The sequence below is a fragment of the Salvelinus alpinus genome, chromosome 7 (genome assembly GCF_045679555.1).
Source record: "Salvelinus alpinus chromosome 7, SLU_Salpinus.1, whole genome shotgun sequence".
In the NCBI taxonomy this organism is placed as follows: domain Eukaryota; kingdom Metazoa; phylum Chordata; class Actinopteri; order Salmoniformes; family Salmonidae; genus Salvelinus; species Salvelinus alpinus.
Genome location: NC_092092.1, coordinates 65321919 through 65344511, shown reverse-complemented (window position 1 = coordinate 65344511; position 22593 = coordinate 65321919). Strand labels below are relative to the sequence as shown.

The 22593-nt window shown below is 44.5% G+C and overlaps 1 protein-coding gene across 4 annotated transcripts in view; it reads right to left on the bottom strand.

Annotated features, from left to right (window-relative positions):
- LOC139581476 (protein FAM13B-like) overlaps positions 1-22593 on the bottom strand; it is a 74075-nt gene that overhangs the window by 24264 nt on the left and 27218 nt on the right. For all 4 annotated transcript variants that reach the window (XM_071411268.1, XM_071411271.1, XM_071411269.1 and 1 more), the window contains exon 7: positions 14388-14518. In XM_071411268.1, the coding sequence (XP_071267369.1) occupies positions 14388-14518 (131 nt within the window). The remainder of the gene's footprint in view (positions 1-14387; positions 14519-22593) is intronic.

Below are 22593 nucleotides of genomic sequence, written 5' to 3'. Positions count from 1 at the left end.
CACACAGGAAGTGCGGGCGGGTAGTCAGAGGCCTTTTTACTGTACATAGCAACCCCTTCCTGATGTCACACAAATACGGGGTCCATTTCAATGATGTGGATAAATGTCAAACAGTACACCGCCTGCCTCTCTGCTCATCAGGCAGTGTTGAGGCAGCTGACAGGAAGAAGGGGTCGGGTTGATTCAGCAGTATATCATAAACAAAGTGTTTGTTGCATGCCAGGAATCTGTGCTTACATAACATCCCGCCACTGTTAGCGCCAGTGTCGGGTTGAGCCAGAGTTTCCCTTTTGGGGGGGGTGGGCAACTAAAGGGGCACCCCAGGGGAAAAGACAGGTGCTCTAAAGGTTGATATTGACAGGGTGGGTCACCTCCTCAAGCATGCCATACAGACAAACAGGCACAAAGGTTAACAGTAGAATAGTGTTACTGCCCCATCCTATCCTGTCCTATCCTATCCTTAGGCTAGATCTGTGAAACCACTGACAGTAGAGACTCTGACCCACCACAGAATATTAAAGGGGTTCACCATCTCCAGTATCACTTTTCACAGCCAACAGGATCTCCATATGCCAATAGGATTCAGTGCTCTTTCTCTAGTGTTAAAAATATATCACCTCAGTCTCTGCCCAGCTGCTCAAATATATTCAATAACACCTTAATTATTAACACAGAGTCACCCGTCACCCCCTCTCCCCCCTTTTGTTTACTGAGAAAAAAGCAGCACTCTGATTACACACTGACTTTGCAGTAAGAGGCATAAACACTGAAGCCACAAGCTTTTCAGAGACTAAACAGGCCAGACGCTCAGTCGCCCACCACCGCACCTCCCCTTCTGACAGTTAAGTTAAACACGTTACGTAAAAATTTCAGCACAGCTAGACAATGATGCCTTCGTTTGGACTTTGGCCAGCGAAGCAGCCAGTATGGCTCAAGAGAGAAAGAGAGAGTATAGTTGAGTATTGGCCTACTGAGTTCAGATGACATAACCAGTACCATTCCATCTCACTGAATCCCAAGGTAGTCCTTATTTTGCAGTCAGCGTTGTTCTGTAAGTGTAACATTCTCTCTCTGCTTGGGAAACAATGAGAGCGCTGTTGGACAGGGCCAGACACAGGCCAGAGCGCACAGCACAGAGATCTGTTAGTGCATCTCCCACTCTGAATCAGATCAGACTGCCTCTCATCAGTCCTGTTTCCCAGACTGTGGAGAAATCAGCATGTGTGACTAGATGGAACACAGGCCAAGGTTTTTGGAGTCAAAGACAACAAGCTTTACTAGCTTTAGAAAGCCCTGGAGCGCCTCATGCATTTGGCTAACGTAATGAGGTGAAATAAGCGCGCCAGCTTTGCCAAAGTGATTTGGGTAAGGGGAACGACTGCCATATCATATGCCACATAGCTCTTTGACAAAGTAGATTGCTGACCTGACCTCCTGATCACAGGGAAAAGGGCTCCAAGTGGTAGGTCAAAGCAATCTTCATCCAAAATACAGGTAGCCTAGGCTTTGACTCAAACTCTTCCGGGAGCCAAATGCTGCCATACATCACACTGTTTCAGCAGGTACTTCACGAAAAGCACCCCCCCCCCCACTCTCCCAGGCTTCACCTTTCAGCTCATAAACACCTCTTTTCCTTATGAAAACTAAACACGTCTGTCAATCAGACCTGCAACCTTCCTGTGGGGGAAAGTAGTGGAGGTGTAGAATTAGTCCTCTGATTAAGTTCATCATTAACTACCTGGGCATGACCTCTGACATCATGGGGCTGTATTAATCTATCATACACTACAAATCTCAAAACTGTATGTGACAATACACACAAGCTGTCACAATCCTCCTCCCTCTCATCCTTCCCACCGGAACTTTACCTGTGCAGCAGAATTTCACACGCCATTTTCACTGGTTCTTGGTTCTGCTTGGTTAGTCGAGTGTAGTTTTTTTGTGGGTTATCTGGACTGAGCATTTATTGGTGATAAATTCTGTATGAGCAGCTCAAAGAACAAACCCTGACTACCTGGGTACATATTGTGGAGCCCTGTCCTTGGCTGGCTGGCTGCGTAGTGTTGGGCTCAGCTGCAGTAAACAATCCAAAACCCTGCTCAAATACAGGGCTGCCTGACAACCAGGGAACCTGACCCACTGGCCAGTTACCTGGCCTGAGGGGGGTGGGCTTCCCCAACCGACACCCAGTAAACACAGAATACAACACAGCAGCCCCCCAATCACTAAACACACACACTGAAACCTGTCACCCTGGCTTTTATATAACAGGCACATCACCCCTATGTCCGCTTGGCACCCATATCCTACACAATCATATCCCACTGGCAGGGCTGGCTCACTTATAGCTTCTGACTGGAGCTCAGCTAGGGGGACAGGATGGCCACACCCAGGCTCTCTTTAGCAATTACCTCATATGTTCCTTATCACTCCCGAGACAAACAAACATCACATACACTCTCCATACATCCTGAGCCAGGTCACCGGCCCGCCTGAACTGACCATGATGGAATCAGTTCAGAAAGTTCCATGTGTTCTGAGAATGCTTCATCATGTCCACTTGCAGCAAAAGGGTCAGGTTTGTTGTTAATCTAACTGAATGTTTTGTTGACCCATTTATCATCGCTACAGTTGTTTAGTTGCTATAAAAGTCATCTTTCCTGGGTGGAAAGTGTGTTAGAATTCCTAGGAAATTAAGATAAGTCTGTCCAACTACTGTGGGTGAGAACTGATAACATATGTTATATTTGTTATGTAGGTCGCGTGGATACTATATTCCAAGCCAGGTAGTGCATATCAGAGCCATACATTCTAAACATACGGCTCTGGTGCCTATAGCCTTGACATAATCAGGTAGTGAGACAAGGTAAGCTGGGAAAGGATGGTAGTAGGAAGTAACTAAGAGGTGAAGGGGGTGGAATGTAGCTGGACATCACGCCCGCAGAGGACCAGCAGTGGACATAAATGATCAGCTACTTCAAAATAAACCCAGGAGCAGACCAACACCAGGAGTGGGTATATGGAACACATTCAGTAGGTGGAACTTGTTTTGATGGGCCCAGGCCACGAGTGGAGCCGGAGTCCACCTTGTGGGGTGCTGCTAACCATGTAAACGCCTCTCAATGTGTCTACGATGAGTCACTCCGCCGTCCTCATGAAAGAGACAGCAAGTGCTCTGTTGACACAAATAAGAGCGGCAGGTTTCTGTGGCATGCAGTGGCCTCGGAGCCCTCATAAATAATGTCCACAGCGTCCTCAGGACAGGTCTGGCTGGAGAAAGTAGACCATGAGGAGGAGTTTAGCCCAGGGGCTGTTGATCCTCTGACTCGGACACTGTCCAAGTCTCAAATGACACCCTATTATGGGCCCTGGCCAAAAGTGGTGCACAATGTAGGTAATAGGGTGCCATTTTGGATGCAACCACTGGCTTGTAGGTGGTGTCGTGAAGGAAGGAATGCAGGCAGGCACTGAGTTGGAGAGGTGGGCAGGGTGAGGGAAGAGGGAGAGGTGGAGGGAGGTCTGTGACCCTGCCACCTCACACAGACAGTCACTATGGTGCAAACGGCTGTTCACACATTCCCCTGTCTCGCACCTCAGCCAACAGCATGTCTCTTGAACGCTGTTCCTCAGAGTTTATTTCTGTGCCCCATAAAAAAAATGTAGCGGGGAACGGATGGTGGACGGTCCAATGGGCTTATTTTTAGATTTGATGGGAGCTGTCGCTGAGATGTTGTCAAGGCACAATGTGGACAAGCTTAATGTCTGTCAGGGCTCGGCACAAACAAGTCAGCAAAGCCTGCAGTTTTTCCCTCCATGACTGAACGACATCGGACATGATCGGTCAAGTTTTACTGTTGATCCATGACCACCATCATAAGCAAAACTTGCCTATCAAAACATTTAAGACAACATTCTTCTTGTTGAGGATGGTGGTCGGGGGCGGAGCGAGCATGTTGGCGTGAACGGCGGTGTGTGAGAGGCTCCTGCAATTTTTTTGCGAAATAATCTAACTTAACCTACTTTATGATACTTTTTACAACAAACGTTTCTTTCTAATACAACATTGTAACTTTGTGTAAAAATGCCAAGTAATAAGCGACCAAAGGACAATAAATCCACACCGGAGGCCTACTCCACACCAAACAACGAGACAGACATGGCGGAAGGCACAGGCAACAACGTGACACTTACAGAACTTAACCGGGCTTTGGGAGAACTACGTGTTGCTTTAGCTGAGGATCTTAAGGCTACTATTGCTGAACTGGACACCAAAATCGAGAGCACCATTCGAACGGTCGCTTCGCAGGCCCAGACTATTGTGGACCTTGAGAAAGCTTCTGAATTCAACGCTGGTAGGATCGACGAGTTAGAAAAGCTATGCTCGTCACTGCAGGATAGGGTGCAGAGGCTTTCTGTGAAAGTGGTCGACCTGGAGGGCTGTTCCAGACGTAATAACCTTTGCGTTGTTGGTCTGGCAGAGGGGGTAGAGGCGGGATCTCGCCCCTCCGACTTCTTCGCCAAGCTATTGAAGGATGCAATGGGATCGGATGTTTTGGCTTCGGATCCCCAGCTGGACCGTGCACATCGCGCCCTTGTCCCAGTGCCTGGACCGGGAAACGTCCTCGCCCAGTAATCATCTGTTGTCACAGTTTCAAGACCAAGGATCTTATCCTGCGTGAGGCCCTAATGAGGGGCAACCTGTTACATAAAGGGCAGCCCTTCCATGTCTATGATGATTATGCGCCCGATGTGGCAAAGCACCGCGCCGGCTACAGAGATGTCATGACCAAACTCTACAAACTCCATCTTCGCCCAGCCTTGCTCTTCCCTGCAAGACTTTACCCCGCCTTCCGGTGAGAAGATTTGGCTCTCCTCGGTTTTGGACAGCTCTTTGGTCTTGGCCATAGTGGAGTTTGGTGTGTGACTGTTTGAGGTTGTGGACAGGTGTCTTTTATACTGATAACAAGTTCAAACAGGTGCCATTAATACAGGTAACGAGTGGAGGACAGAGGAGCCTCTTAAAGAAGAAGTTACAGGTCTGTGAGAGCCAGAAATCTTGCTTGTTTGTAGGTGACCAAATACTTATTTTCCACCATAATTTGCAAATAAATTCATTAAAAATCCTACAATGTGATTTTCTGGATTTTTTTTCTCATTTTGTCTGTCATAGTTGAAGTGTACCTATGATGAAAATTACAGGCCTCTCTCATCTTTTTAAGTGGGAGAACTTGCACAATTGGTGGCTGACTAAATACTTTTTTGCCCCACTGTATGTGTATGTGTATATATATATATATATAAAATATATTTTTTAAATTCATTTATTTATTTATTTTTTGATTGGGGGGTACGTTTAATTTAGAAAAATCCTTGTTTCCGATCTCCTAACCCACAATATGTAAATGTACTGCTGTCTATGTCGGTTGCTGATGGTTCATGTTTAGACCGGCATTGCTTAGCAATATAATCTTGTGATGCTATATCTTGCTTATCTCAGGGATTGACCCAAGATGACGCTTAAGTGCGCAATATGTTTAAGTTGCAACTTATTCTGTTTAGGTTTATTAGATGCTAATTGAACACTTTATTCGCGGGAGCCTCCTCAGTTCATATGTAAGTAGAAGTTCTAGGATAGTGAGAGGTGAACGTATAGTTGGGATTTTATTCTTGTTTTACCTCTTGTTCGAGGTTGCGCCGTGCTTTTTTGGCATCGGCCAGACAATGTGTTTATTATTTTTCTATTTTTTTCTCTCCTATTTGTGTATGCTTGTTAAAGGTGGGTTGATCGGGGGGGTAAATGTTGGGGAAAGTAGGGGAACAGGGTGGGAAGTAAAGGTGCTTGCAGGGGGGGGGGGGGGGGGGTTGGTTGGATACTGCTCGGGTGTAGGTGCTACATATGCTGATCGTGATGGTTTGGTGCGCTTTCTTACCTTTTTATTAAGTTACATGTTATGCAGGCCACCATAGGAACTACAAACGAGAGGGGGGCGGGGCTCATTCACTTCATGGAATGTCAAGGGTTTAAACGAACCAATTAAGAGAGGCAAGGGCGTGAATACTTATGCAGATGAGATATCTGTATTTCATTTTCAATACTTTTGCTAACATTTCTAAAAACATGTTTTCACTGTGTCATTATTGGGTATTGTGTGTAGATGGGTGAGAAAGAAATCTATTGACTCCATTTTGAATTCAGGCTGTACCAACAAAATGTGGAACAAGTCAAGGGGTATGAATACTTTCTGAAGGCACTGATTAAGCCATTTAATGTTGACTGCATGATTATGTCTGGGTCAGCTGTAGCAGCTGCCACCCAAAGCCTTTCCCTATCCCACTAACCACAACATGCTTTCATGTCCAACCACCACCCAGCCTTAAACAGAACGACCAGGAGAAGCGCACACACACACACACAACTACAGTTCACTACTGGTTCCTTGGTGACATGATTCAGAAGCTGGAGGCACTGAGGGAGAGGTCAACTTGGCGAAGGGGGTCTTCTCTGTTCTTGTTTGGCATACCAAAGTGTTGAACAATGCAGCACTCGGGTTGATGGGAAAACAATAGCCCTGAAGCACTTACATTCCGCCAGTGTCATGGCTGTTTTTCAGGTGACTACCTCATGAAGCTGGTTGAGAAAATGCCAAGAGTGTGCAAAGCTGTCATCAAGGCAAAGGGTGGCTATTTTGAAGAATCAAAATATATTTTGATTTATTTAACACGTGATGCATCTATATGACATTTTTGGCCGATACCGATATTTTCCTTGCCAAAAACAAACAAACGATACCGATAACCGATATACATTTTTTTGCGGCCTTTTAAGCATTCTAGTATAGTTAACACACACACACACACACACACACGGACGCAGCGGTCTAAGACACTGCATCGCAGTGCAAGAGGCGTCACTACAGTCGCTGGTTCGAATCCAGGCTGCATCACATCCGGCCGTGATTGGGAGTCCCATAGGGCAGCTCACAATTGGCCCAGCGTCGTCCGGGTTTGGCCGTCATTGTAAATAAGAATTTGTTCTTAACGAACTTGCATAGTTAAATAAAAGGTTACACACACCAAAAAAGTTATTGTTGGCATTTACGTATATGTCCCCATTACCAGTATAACATAATCAAAACCTATTTATTTAACTTACTTGCTGTGCTGTTTCATTGTTCATTCGTTTCATTCTCAACCAGGATTTCTATGGAACACCGTTAGGGTCTTTGCGTGTCAAAAAATAAACTATTTAACGTGTCAAATAAGCTTGTTGACCAATCAGGACCTTTAATTACACTGCACATCACAATTATTTAACGCGTTCATACATTTATTACGTGGTTATTACACATCGATTACACTATCACTCGTATTTCATGTCACAACGATTCATATGCTATGATGCCGGTAAAGTTGTCTCGCGCACCTACAGTGCCAGTCATAACAAAAGCTAGCTAATTCATGGATGCAAACAATGTTCTTCCCTAAAAACATAGCAAAACGACAATCTGTTTCAGTAGCTATAGTTAGCTAGCTAACTATATAGCTAGGTGTCATCTAAAATAACCCTAATTTATAAGACAGTTCTTATTTGATTAATGCTGGTCGGACCCATCTATGTGAAGTTAGCCACAATAGTGGACTTTGCGGTTAGCCTTCAAAATAAAAGTATGGCATAATTCTACTATTTGTATTAATTTGCATCAATGTCAATGACATACTTTTATTTTGAAGGCAAACCGCAAATTCCACTATTGTGCCTAATCCATATTGTGCCTAATCCTTATAGCTTCACAACACATAACCCGGTCGAGCCTCACTAGCCAGATGAAGCTAGCTGGCTGCTTATAACTTTAGCTTTGGGCAACAGGGTTAAGTAGCTGGCCATTTATTTAGGCAAACAACAAGTGGCAACCTAGTTAATACTTACAAGGATTCCTAAATCATTGCTAAGAATAATGAAAATGACTGCAGTTTCTACTGGTCATTGTTTTCAGGCTGGTTGTATTGGTGCTAGCTAGGTACCAAGCTAAAGCTAGCTACCCCAGAAGTTGCGGTCGAACAAATTATGCTTTATTACCAACGCGGTATTGTAAACACATCGTTCGTGGCCAGTGTTTGCTGACCTTTTTTGTACAGCTTTGGCAGTGCTACTGTATCTGTGTTGCACGTATAGCGCAAAATTTTACGTGGTGTCATTACATCATGTACCTTCGTTATATAGGTATGCACGTCAGCTTTGACATTTTTAGCTAATATCGTCCGATTCCGATATGTTCACCGATATATCATGCATCCCTATCTGACACTTTTTTGGTTACTACATGATTCCATGTGTTATTTCATAGTTGATGTCTTCACTATTATTGTACAATGTAGAAAATAGCCAAAATAAAGAAAAACCCTGGAATGAGTAGGTGTGTCCAAACTTGACTGATACTGTATGCTTATTTTTAATACATTTGCAAACATCTCTAAAAACCTGTTTTTGCATTGTCATTATGGGGTATTGTGTGTAGATTAATGAGGAAAAAAAGTCAAGGGGTCTGAATATTTTCTGAATGCACTGTACAAATGGGGTACCGGTACCGAGTCAATGTCTGGGGGTACAGGTTAGTCGAGGTAATTGAGGTAATATGTACATGTAAGTAGAGGTAAAGTTACTATGCATAGATAAACAGCGTGTGTGTGTGTTCAATGCAAATAGTCCGTGTAGCCATTTGATTAATTGTTCAGCAGACTTATGGCTTGGGGGAGTAGAAGCTGTTAAGGAGCTTTTTGGACCTAGAATTGGTGCTCCAGTACCGCTTGCCATGCGGACAGCAGAGGGAACAGACTAGGAAGTCGGACAATTTTTTGGACATTCCTCTGACGCCGCCTAGAGGTCCTGGATGGCAGGAAGCTTGGCCCCATTGATGTACTGGGCCGTACTCACTACCCTTTGTAGCGCCTTAGAGAGAGGAGATCAGCACAAAGAATTCCAGGGAAGAGGAATATCTCTCAGATCTAGATGCTGAACAGTTGCCATATCAGGCGGTGATGCAACAGGTCAGGATGCTCTCGATGGTGCAGCTGTAGAACTTTGAGGATCTGGGGACCCAGTGTTGCAGATGTGTTGTTGCCTACCCTCACGACCTGGGGGGCGGCCCGTCAGGAAGTCCAGGATCCAGTTGCAGAGGGAGGTGTTTAGTCCCAGGGTCCTTAGCTTAGTGATGAGCTTTGTGGGCACTAAAAGAGGACTGAGCACGCCCCTGCTGTGGAGCAGATTGAGAGCTTCAAGTTCCTTGGTGTCCACATCACCAACAAACTAACATGGTGCAAGCACACCAAGACAGTCGTGAAGAGGGCACAACAAAACCTATTCCCCCTCAGGAGACTGAAAAGATTTGGCATGGGTCCACAGATCCTCAAAAGTTTCTACAGCTGCACCATCGAGAGCATCCTGACTGGTTGCATCACTGCCTGGTATGGCAACTGCTCGGCCTCCGACCGCAAGGCATTACAGAGGGTAATGCGAACGACCTAGTACATCAATGGAGTCAAACTTCCTGCCATCCAGGACCTCTATACCAGGCGGTGTCAGAGGATGGCCCTAACAATTTTCAAAGACTCCAGCCACCCTAGTCATAGACTGTTCTCTCTGCTATCGCACAGCAAGCGGTACCGGAGCGCCAAGTCTAGGTCCAGGAGGCTTCTAAACAGCTTCTACCCCCAAGCCATAGGACTCCTGAACATCTAGTCAAACGGCTACCCAGACTATTTGCAGTGCCCCCACCCCCTATTTACACCACTGCTACTCTCTGTTGTCATCTACACATAGTCACTTTAATAACTACCTACATGTACATACTACCTCAAATAACCGGTGCCCCCACACATTGACTATCGGTACCCCCCTATATATAGTCACGCTATTGTCATTTCACTGCTGCTCTTTAATTACTTGTTGCTTTTATCTCTTTTTTTTTTAACTGCATTGTTGGTTAGGGGTTCGCAAGTAAGCATTTCACTGTAAGGTCTAAACCTGTTGTATTCGGCCCATGTGACTAATAAAATAGTAATGTGACCCATGTGACTAATAATATAATTTAACCGGCCTGTCATTTCAGACCAGCCTGACATTTAGCTGCTGTATGGTGGCCCTGTGGTGGAGCTCTCAACAGCCCTGTTGGCGCTCCGCTCAGATCAAAGTGGGTGCAGGTGCACTGGAACTAAACAGAGAGAGGAGATCAGCACAAAGACTTCCAGGGAAGAGGAATCTCTCTCAGATCTAGACCTCAGGACTTTTGAAAGGAGACACACTTATCCATTTAGCACTGTGGAGACTTGAGATCAGAGCAGCTTTGGCCTGGCAGAGACGCTGCTACCCCGGTTCTGGGAAAAGTCTGTTGTTTGGACTAGCACTATTTTGCTCCATGCATTGAATGAGAAAAACATGATAATGATCTAAGTCACTACTTTTCTCAGTGTATTGAAACTTGGGTTCAGGAGCACATGTGGGGTCACTTCCGGCGCCGAAAAGAGATGGCCGCCTCGCTTCGCGTTCCTTGGAAAATATGCAGTATTTTGTTCTTTTATGTGTTATTTCTTACATCGGTACCCCAGGTAATCTTAGGTTTCATTACATACAGTCGGGAGGAACTACTGAATATACGATTAACGTCAACTCATCATCGTTCCTACCAGGAATATGACTTTCCCGAAACGGATCCAGTGTTTTGCCTTCCACCCAATACAATGGATCTGATCCCAGCCGGCGACCCTGTGCGACGCCGAAAAAGGGGCAAACGAGGCGGTCTCGTGGTTCGGAGACGGGCACATCGCGCTCCACTCCCTAGCATACTACTCGCCAATGTCCAGTCTCTTGACAATAAGGTTGATGAAATCCGAGCACGGGTAGCATTCCAGAGAGACATCAGGGATTGCAACGTGCTCTGCTTCACGGAAACATGGCTAACTCAAGGGACGCTAACGGAGTCGGTGCAGCCAGCTGGTTTCTTCATGCATCGCGCCGACAGAAACAAACATCTTTCCGGTAAGAAGAGGGGCGGGGGGGTATGCCTTATGATTAACGAGAAGTGGTGTGATCATCATAACAACACACAGGAACTCAAGTCATTCTGTTCGCCTGATCTAGAACTCCTCACAATCAAATGTCGACCGCATTATCTACCAAGGGAATTCTCTTCAATCATAATCACAGCAGTATATATTCCCCCCCAAGCAGACACATCGATGGCCCTGAACGAACTTTATCTGACTCTTTGTAAACTGGAAACCACACACCCTGAGGCTGCATTCATCGTAGCTGGGGATTTTAACAAGGCTAATCTAAAAACAAAACTCCCTAAATTCTATCAGCATATCGATTGTGCTACCAGGGCTGGAAAAACCCTAGATCATTGTTATACTAATTTCCGCGACGCATATAAGGCCCTCCCCCGCCCCCCTTTCGGAAAAGCTGACCACGACTCCATTTTGTTGATTCCAGCCTACAAACAGAAACTCAAACAACAAGCTCCCGCGCTCAGGTCTGTTCAACGCTGGTCCGACCAATCTGAATCCACGCTTCAAGACTGCTTCGATCACGCGGATTGGAATATGTTCCGCATCGCGTCCAACAACAATATTGACGAATATGCTGATTCGGTGAGCGAGTTCATTAGGAAGTGCATTGACGATGTCGTACCCACAGCAACGATTAAAACATTCCCAAACCAGAAACCGTGGATTGACGGCAGCATTCGCGTGAAACTGAAAGCGCGAACCACTGCTTTTAACCAGGGCAAGGTGACCGGAAGCATGACCGAATACAAACAGTGTAGCTATTCTCTCCGCAAGGCAATCAAACAGGCTAAGTCCCAGTACAGAGACAAAATCGAGTCGCAATTCAACAGCTCAGACACAAGAGGTATGTGGCAGGGTCTACAGTCAATCACGGATTACAAAAAGAAAACCAGCCCCGTCGCGGACCAGGATGTCTTGCTCCCAGACAGGCTAAACAACTTTTTTGCCCGCTTTGAGGACAATACAGTGCCACTGACACGGCCCCCTACCAAAACCTGCAGGCTCTCCTTCACTGCAGCCGAGGTGAGTAAAACATTTAAACGTGTTAACCCTCGCAAGGCTGCAGGCCCAGACGGCATTCCCAGCCGCGTCCTCAGAGCATGCGCAGACCAGCTGGCTGGTGTGTTTACGGACATATTCAATCAATCCTTATCCCAGTCTGCTGTTCCCACATGCTTCAAGAGGGCCACCATTGTTCCTGTTCCCAAGAAAGCTAAGGTAACTGAGCTAAACGACTACCGCCCCGTAGCACTCACTTCCGTCATCATGAAGTGCTAGACCCTAGACCCACTCCAATTTGCTTACCGACCCAATAGGTCCACAGACGACGCAATCGCAACCACACTGCACACTGCCCTAACCCATCTGGACAAGAGGAATACCCATGTGAGAATGCTGTTCATCGATTACAGCTCAGCATTCAACACCATAGTACCCTCCAAACTCGTCATCAAGCTCGAGACCCTGGGTCTCGACCCCGCCCTGTGCAACTGGGTCCTGGACTTCCTGACGGGCCGCCCCCAGGTGGTGAGGGTAGGTAACAACATCTCCACCCCGCTGATCCTCAACACTGGGGCCCCACAAGGGTGCGTTCTGAGCCCTCTCCTGTACTCCCTGTTCACCCACGACTGCGTGGCCATGCACGCCTCCAACTCAATCATCAAGTTTGCGGATGACACTACAGTGGTAGGCTTGATTACCAACAACGACGAGACGGCCTACAGGGAGGAGGTGAGGGCCCTCGGAGTGTGGTGTCAGGAAAATAACCTCACACTCAACGTCAACAAAACAAAGGAGATGATTGTGGACTTCAGGAAACAGCAGAGGGAGCACCCCCCTATCCACATCGACGGGTCAGTAGTGGAGAAGGTGGAAAGTTTTAAGTTCCTCGGTGTACACATCACGGACAAACTGAATTGGTCCACCCACACAGACAGCGTTGTGAAGAAGGCGCAGCAGCGCCTCTTCAACCTCAGGAGGCTGAAGAAATTCGGCTTGTCACCAAAAGCACTCACAAACTTCTACAGATGCACAATCGAGAGCATCCTGTCGGGCTGTATCACCGCCTGGTACGGCAACTGCTCCGCCCACAACCGTAAGGCTCTCCAGAGGGTAGTGAGGTCTGCAGAACGCATCACCGGGGGCAAACTACCTGCCCTCCAGGACACCTACACCACCCGATGTCACAGGAAGGCCATAAAGATCATCAAGGACAACAACCACCCAAGCCACTGCCTGTTCACCCCGCTATCATCCAGAAGGCGAGGTCAGTACAGGTGCATCAAAGCAGGGACCGAGAGACTGAAAAACAGCTTCTATCTCAAGGCCATCAGACTGTTAAACAGCCACCACTAACATTTAGCGGCCGCTGCCAACATACTGACTCAACTCCAGCCACTTTAAAAATGGGAATTGATGGAAATTATGTAAAAATGTACCACTAGCCACTTTAAACAATGCCACTTAATACAATGTTTACATACCCTACATTACCCATCTCATATGTATATACTGTACTCTATATCATCTACTGCATCTTGCCATCTTTATGTAATACATGTACCACTAGCCACTTTAAACTATGCCACTTTATGTTTACATACCCTACAGTACTCATCTCATATGTATATACCGTACTCTATACCATCTACTGCATCTGCCATGCCGTTCTGTACCACCACTCATTCATATATCTTTATGTACATATTCTTTATCCCTTTACACTTGTGTGTGTAAGGTAGTAGTTGTGGAATTGTTAGGTTAGATTACTTGTTGGTTATTACTGCATTGTCGGAACTAGAAGCACAAGCATTTCGCTACACTCGCATTAACATCTGCTAACCATGTGTATGTGACTAATAAAATTTGATTTGATTTGATGATTTGATTGAAAAATGGTGTCACGATTCCAATTATGTAAGACTGTATCATGTGGGAGCTGAGCTGACCCTATAACATTATGCTGCAAGAGATCTTTATGGCTTCCCCCACCAGATTCAAGAACATAGCTGTGGTGAAGCAGGCAGCTGGGCTGGAATGTGACCCCACACCACGCTCATATTCAGCCTGAACATGTCCACACACACACTGAAACATGAGAGGTGGGTGTATGTACACCAGGGAGGAGACAAGAGTACACGGAGGGGTCTGTGTGTTTATACAGTGTAGATGTGTATAGTGTACAGATGAATCATAAGAATTAGAGACACTTCTATTCTCAGTGTATTTATGGTCTGTAATTGTCCATGTCCTTTGTCTACGCTTGATATGTTTGCAATATATGCACAAAGCCATAAACCAAGTCATTATTTATCTGATCTTACCTGGAGGGGGTGACTTGGACCTGGGTGTTACTGTGTTGGGGGGATTCAGAGGCGGAAGGGGGACCATCCTCGCCATCTTGGGGCAGCTCCTCAAACGCCTCTAATTTGTCATCGTCCAGGAGTTCTGTGATCTGCAGGAGAGAGAAGGGTTGGGGGACATTTTAGACAGAGGCACTCCAACAGATGTCATCTTATTGAAGTAGGCGAGAAGGTTTAAGTATCATCATACACGACACCTCTGACGGAGCTGTACCACAACAAACTGTCAGCCAGACAACATTATGTAGGTTACAAGGGGCTGGGAAATATGGCCAAAATATAATTTCACAAATTTCTGATGGCAGTGTTTTCCATTAGCGCTGGCTGTTGGCTATACAGCCGACTACAGCATAATGTTCAGCCAAGTACTTTCCCACTTAAATTAACTAAAGTCAGCTAAACCCTCTCCAGGTAGAATGAATAATATGCATCTTCTAGTGATCTATTGATAGGACACAAAGTGAGCAGTGACAGGGAAACCCTGCTGGTTTGACAGTCTGCTGTCGGTCCCGACTCTCGGTACCTGGGTGTGTGCGCTGTGGTTGCAGTCTAATTTCTACACGGATGGAGAGAGCATGAATTTGCTTTCACCATTCAGAATGTTTTATACTTATAAAATAAGACAAATCTGACAGTGAAATTGTCCAATTTGTAGAACTTTTACTTTTTATTTAGCTGTATCAAAATGTTGTTATAGACGGTATTGTAAAAATCCATACGGGCACCTATCCCATTATTGCCCTAATGAATCAATATGCAATTTGCACCAATATCAACAAATAACGTACATAGACAGGCTGCAAACAAAGCATCTCCCATACAGGACCGGTCATGTGGGCTCCAATGTTTTCTGTACAGTTCACAACATAGAACGACTAGAAACACTAAGCAAACATCTGTTACCAATTAGTGATTGCTGCTGTACGTTTTCAGCCAGGCTTGGCTGTTCCTTAAATAGATCCTAACTGACTCGGTGGTGTTGACATCCCTTGAAATGTACCTAGATAATGACTCTGCAGTCGGTGCAGTGAGTGTAGAGCCTGCTGCTAATATGGGCCGTACATTACATTGTACAAGATGTTCCATAAAGATACTATAGATCACACCACTCACCACCTTAGGGCACGGAACAATTTGCAGCTATGTTTAATCTCATTGCAAGGCGAGAGAGACTCGTTGGCGTAACCTAACTGAGAATAGGAATTACTAATAGATATTCTGTCTTTGCATCTGTCTGTGTTTACACAGGCAGTAAAATTCAGATATTTTGCCAATAATTGGTATTTTGACCAATGAAATTAAAGGCAAGGCCTGGCCAGACTGATCCATGGAGAATGGATACAAAATCACAACGGATACATTTTGGTCCGTGGTCTGTGTGGCGTTTTAAATGCTAGAACGTGTGCGTAATTGGCTAAACGGATTGTTACGTATCCATCAGCCCATCAAAAGTTCAACTCATCAGAACTTTTGGTGCTTTCAAGACAACTGGTAACTCGGGGGGGAAACTAGATCAAATCATGACGTCAGTGATCTTCAGGTCAGAAAGTCAGAGCTCTAGAAAGATGTCTGTGTTTCTGACATGGAAAGTTGGATGACCGTTCAAAAAGTATTGACCCAGTCGGAGCTACCCCCCCCCCCCCCCCCCGGCCTTGCCCTTAATCAGCTGATACTGTTACATAATATGAACGCATTAATAATATGAACGCATTACTTCTTCCTCATTTAGCAGATAGATGACGCCATTGACTACCCTATCACTTAATATTTTGGATGAAAATTACCTGTCCACATTGAGAACAATCAACAGAAATGCAGCTAAATTAAGAATTTATACATCTGAATTTGACGGGGAATTGTTTTAGGTCAATCTCAATGTATAATTCTCAGTGTTCACACCGGGCAGTTTATGAACTGCTTCTGACAATGACGGGGAATGTTCAATGGTCTCTCTGTAGTGGGCATTTCCAGCTGTCAGTGCTGTCAGGACCTGGTGTTGTAAAACGTGAAGGTTACTTTGACTCCCCATCTATCCACTAGAGACCTTTTTTAGGTGTTTGATCTCGTTCTCTATTCAGATCTCTTTTGTCGTCTCCCCCTTCAGTATATTTAAATGCGCAATGTTCTGGTCTTTGTTGATGTGGATAAACGGGTTTAATCAGGTGGAACAGTGAGAATCCTCGCCCCTCTGGGCCCGGTTTGTTTTTCTGCTGCTACACTACAGCCAGCGGCTAGACACCGCTGCCATGAAAACACAACCATGAGTCATAACCATCTGCATACACGATGAGGGAGAAGGCCCTGAAATCCAATCAGAGGTGTCAGATAGCTGTTACCTTGGCAATGCGGCTGTGACACGGCAGCAGATCGCAGTTGGCATGGAGGTAGGGAGGGGTAGAGATGTCGAGAGAGACTGAGTATGGGTTCTGAGATATCAGAATAGTAGGGGAATGCTCTGTCTTCTAGACTGCAGTCAACCAATTATTGGCAAAATATCAGAATTGTACTGCCTGTGTAAACACAGCCATAGATGCAAACTGAATATCTATTAGTCACTCCTATTCTCAGTTAGGTTACCCCACTGAGTCGGTCTCTCTCCTTGCAATGAGATTAAACATAGTGCGTGAAACAATTTGCAGCTAAGGTGGTGAATGGTGTGATCTATAGTATCTTTAGATCTTTATGGAACATCTTGTACAATGTAATGTACCTCGTTACAAACTTCGCACTCTTGCACCCATTTCAGCAAACAGGCAGTACCCGCTCTATATAAGCAAGGTAAAGCTGAAGTTGCCAACGAATTGGCCAATGCACCCTGTGTTGCGCTTACTACTGATGGATGGACCTCCAGGGCTACTTCACAGTGACAGCCATATCACTTTACCCGGACTGGGAAATGACAAGTACCGTGCTACAGACATGCCCCCTTTACAGTGCCTTCAGAAAGTACTCACACCCCTTGACTTTTTCCACATTTTATTATGTTACAAAGTGGGATTCAATGAATTTTTTTGTCAACAATATACACATCTATACTCATGCTGTTGACGCCGATGCTTCCCATGGTTGTGGCAAGTTGGCGGGACATCCTTTGGGTGGTGGACCATTCTTGATTACACATGGGAAACTGTTGAACATGAAAAAAAAAAAAAAAACAGCAGCATTGCAGTTCTTGACACACTTAACCTAGTACGCCTGGCACCTACTACCAAACCCTGTTCAATGGCATTTCAATATTTTGTCTTGCCCATTCACCTTCTGAATGGCACACATACACAGTCCATGTCTCAAGGCTTAAAAATCCTTCTTTAACCTGTCTCCTCCCCTTCATCTACACAAGATTCAAGTGAATTTCTAGCTTTCACCTGGTTAGTCGAAAGGAAAGATGTTCCTAATGTTTTGTACACTGTGTGTCTTGATTAGATAAGTGTTCAACCTCCTGATTAATACATGCTAGAATCCCCTTTGGCAGCAATTACAGCTGTGAGTCTTTCTGGGTAAGTCTATGAGCTTTGCACACCTGGATTGTACAATATTTGCCCATTATTCTTAAAATATTCAAGTTCAGTCAAGTTTGTTGTTGATCATTGCGAGACAGCCATTTTCAAGTCTTGCCATAGATTTTCAAGCAGATTTAAGTTAATACTGTAACTAAGCCACTCAGGACCATTCAATGTTGTCATGGTAAGCAACTCCAGTGTAGATTTGGCCTTGTGTTGTAGGTAATTGTGCTGCTGAAAAGTGAATGTCTCCATGTGTCTGTTGGAAAGCAGACAACCAGGTTTTCCTCTAGGATTTTGCCTGTGCTTAGCTCAATTCGGTTTCTTTTTATCCCCCAAAAATTGTTGATGACAAGCATACCCATAATATGATGCAGCCACCATCATGCTTTAAAATATGAAGAGTTGTATTCAGTGATGCATTGTTGGATTTGCCCCAAACATAACGCTTTGAATTCAGAATTTCTTTTGTAATTTCTTTGCCACATTTCATTCAGTATTAGTGCATTATTGCAAACAGGTTTTAGATAATTTTTTTCTTCTGTACAGGCTTTTTCACTCTGTCATTTAGGTTAGTATTGTGGAGTAACTACAATGTTGTTAATCCATCCTCAGTTTTCTGCTATCACAATCACAATCACTGTTATAAAGTCAACATTGGCCTCATGGTGAAATCCCTGAGTGGTTTCCTTTCTCTCCGGCAACGGAGTTAGGAGGGGTGTCTGCATCTTTTTAGTGACTGGGTGTATTGATACACCATCCAAAGTGTAAATAATAACAGTTTACACCTGAACTTATTTAGGCTTGCCATAACAAAAGGGGTTGAATTCTTATTAACTCAAGGTATCTCAGCATTGCATTTTTTATTAATTTGTAAATATTTTGAAAAACATAATTCCACTGACATCATGTGGTATTGTGTGTAGGTCATTTTAAAAATGCAGGCTGTAAGACAACAACATGTGGTGGGAATACTTTGAAGGCACTGTACAAGAGTCACACAATTTGCATATTTTTCTCTTTGTAAGAAAACATACTAGCATAGGCCTATACAATGTCTGAGCCATGTTTGATATTGATTTCACACGCATACTGCACTTTATTTTAGTGTTGTTGTTGATGAATAGTCATGTGTTTTCATTTAAGAAAATCCAAAAAGTGGTGTTATTCCTGATGGTGATCATATACAGTGGGGAGAACAAGTATTTGATACACTGCCGATTTTGCAGGTTTTCCTACTTACAAAGCATGTAGAGGTCTGTAATTTTTTATCATAGGTACACTTCAACTGTGAGAGACGGAATCTAAAACAAAAATCCAGAAAATCACATTGTATGATTTTTAAGTAATTCATTTGCTGTGTGTTTCGGGTGGTTGTCATGCTGGAAGACCCAGCCACGACCAATCTTCAATGCTCTTACTGAGGGAAGGAGGTTGTTGGCCAAGATCTCGCGATACATGGCCCCATCCATCCTCCCCTCAATACAGTCGTCCTGTCCCCTTTGCAGAAAAGCATTCAAAGAATGATGTTTCCACCTCCATGCTTCACGGTTGGGATGGTGTTCTTGGGGTTGTACTCAACCTTCTTCTTCCTCCAAACACGGCGAATGGAGTTTAGACCAAAAAGCTCTATTTTTGTCTCATCAGACCACATGACCTTCTCCCATTCCTCCTCTGGATCATCCAGATGGTCATTGGCAAACTTCAGACGGGCCTGGACATGCGCTGGCTTGAGCAGGGGGACCTTGCGTGCGCTGCAGGATTTTAATCCATGACGGCGTAGTGTGTTACTAATGGTTTTCTTTGAGATTGTGGTCCCAGCTCTCTTCAGGTCATTGACCAGGTCCTGCCGTGTAGTTATGGGCTGATCCCTCACCTTCCTCATGATCATTGATGCCCCACAAGGTGAGATCTTGCATGGAGCCCCAGACCGAGGGTGATTGACCGTCATCTTGAAATTCTTCCATTTTCTAATAATTGCGCCAACAGTTGTTGCCTTCTCACCAAGCTGCTTGGCTATTGTTTGATTGAGTGTGTGGACAGGTGTCTTTTATACAGGTAACGAGTTCAAACAGGTGCAGTTAATACAGGTAATGAGTGGAGAACAGAAGGGCTTCTTAAAGAAAACCTAACAGGTCTTTGAGAGCCGGAATTCTTACTGGTTGGTAGGTGATCAAATACTTATGTCATGCAATAAAATGCTAATGAATTACTTAAAAATCATACAATGTAATTTTCTGGATTTTTGTTTTAGATTCCATCTCTCACAGTTGAAGTGTACCTATGATAAAAATTACAGACCTCTACATGCTTTGTAAGTAGGAAAACCTGCAAAATCGGCAGTGTATCAAATACTTGTTCTCCCCACTGTATGAATCAGGAATACCAACACCTTTGATTTTCATAAACAAATTAACTAAAGTAACTGTTGGAATTTCATTTTCCTGCTGTACCGAAATGTCATCCAAAACCGCAATACATACTGAACAGTGGGTTTGGTGAACCATTACACCCCTAGTTACTGACTAGTGAACGTGATGGCCAATATCCCAGGCTGTCACCATGAGTCCAAGTCAAACACAGTGTACCAGCCACAAGCTGACTCTGTACCCCACACCATCAGAGAAACAGAATAGTCCCTCCGAGTCAGTGGAAAGTTCCAGACCCAACATGCTAGCTAATGGATGACGTTTCAGAAAGAGGGCTCAGTGTGGGTCAGTGGTCAGAGACAAGAATGTGAGGAACAAAAGAGGGCATTAACCTTGGTTTCTCTGTGTGTGTGTGTGAGTATGTGTCTCAGGGTTTCCATTAGCCGGCAATTTACAGATTTTGCCCCTGTAAAAATGATGAAAAGCCAATAAATCAAAAACTGTTGGTGGCCAAAATTAACGAGAAAAAAAGAAATCCCATTGATAAATAATACTTTTTATTCATTGATGGAATGGTTCATTTGACAATTTAGTGCAATTAAATTGGCCTGTGTGTATTTTCAATGGTCATCATGCATCTTATTTTCCCAACACAACTATTTTGAGTAGGATTTCTCCTGCAGCTCCTCAGCTGTTGGAGACACACTTTTATACAGTAATCCCTCGTTTATCGCGGGGGTTACGTTCCGAAAATGACCCGCGATAAGTGAAATCCGCGAAATAGAAAACTTCTTTTTTTTTTACAATTAGCAACTATTACATGTATACAAATACAGTGACTCACGTGTAGGCCGTTTCACTGCTCTTCAGACTGGGCCGCTGCATCCTGACTGCGCTCTGCAGTGTTCTCTTCTTCTGAAGCCCGCGGTGCAGGTGTGTTTGTTCGGGAGAAGAGCATAGTGATAGGCAGCTGTTGTCGCTCTTTTTTCTTCTTTGCAAAAAGATCCTTGTACACCGACATGCCACCATCGATTACGTTGGAGAACTGTAATGAACGGCTCATCAAAGGGTCCCATTCCTCAGCTACTCGCTTAAGTTCAGTGGCCATTCGCACCATGGTTGCTAAGCGACCAAGCGTTAGTCCTTCCTTCCTTCCTGGCCAACTTAATGTAAATTTGCCAAGCTGTTTTATGTACGTACACATAACTGCACGAGACGACAAAATGATAGCACAATTCGTAGCATGTTTTGATACAAGAAGCGGGAGTGAGTTTTTAGCGAATCAGAATGCAGAGCACAATGCACCAAAAAAAAATAAAAAATGCATTATGAAAATCCGCGAAATAGCGAATCCGCGATAAGTGAACCGCGAAGTGGCGAGGGATCACTGTACATGCATTTCCATTTACTTCCCTATTGGACCCAGCGCTATGCCATTTCTCTCCTGTTCTATTGGTTTTCATATCAACGTTTTTTTCTGTTGTCCAGAAGCCAAAGTCCATGTAATATTAGCAACCCATCCTAGTTGTTGCATCTTTAAAATTCCCCCTCTAAGTTTCTAACATTCTCATCTCTGTCGCATATGGAACCGCTATCAGGTGCGCTGTTTTGAATGGTATTCTCTCACTAATTGTATTTTGGCAAATGTTTGAAAATTACATTTTACTGGCTGCTTCATCACGGGTTACATGTTTTTTTAAGATGGGTTACACGTTTTTTAAAGATGTATTACCGTAACCTAAATGTGGTTTCGGTCATTCTGAGCACCGTGGGTAGATGCCCTAATGGGGTATGCACCCAATGCATATGGGTCCGTAAAATTTATCAAATTGCCAGTAAAGTAAAAATCTTCCCGGTCACGTTGTCCAGCACCACATTTTTTTTACGGAAACCCTGGTGTATGTGGCCTGCTTCAGGACATCACAGCTCGGAACACTGAAAGCTCAGCCTGATAAATGGAAAATTCCTGAGTGAGGCCATAAGGGCGTGTTGAGGAGGAGAATTGCAGTCAAAGAGAGAGAGCTCATAAGGGAGTTTTGAGGAGGAAGAGTGCAGTCAGAGATCAGGAGCCAGGGCCTAAAATTAAAAACGCCAGCCACAGACATTTTACCCGCCAATACCAAAATCTATTTTACGAGCCACGTTGGCAGGTGGTCAGGGCTCCACAGTGCGAGCGTTTCACTCGCATTTGTGAATAAAATAATGAAGTATGATGACATTTATAGTAAAATAAATTCTGCAGTAGCTGTTTTCAAAGTATTTATGCCGTTTTGTTTCATAGCAGGTAAATTAAAATCG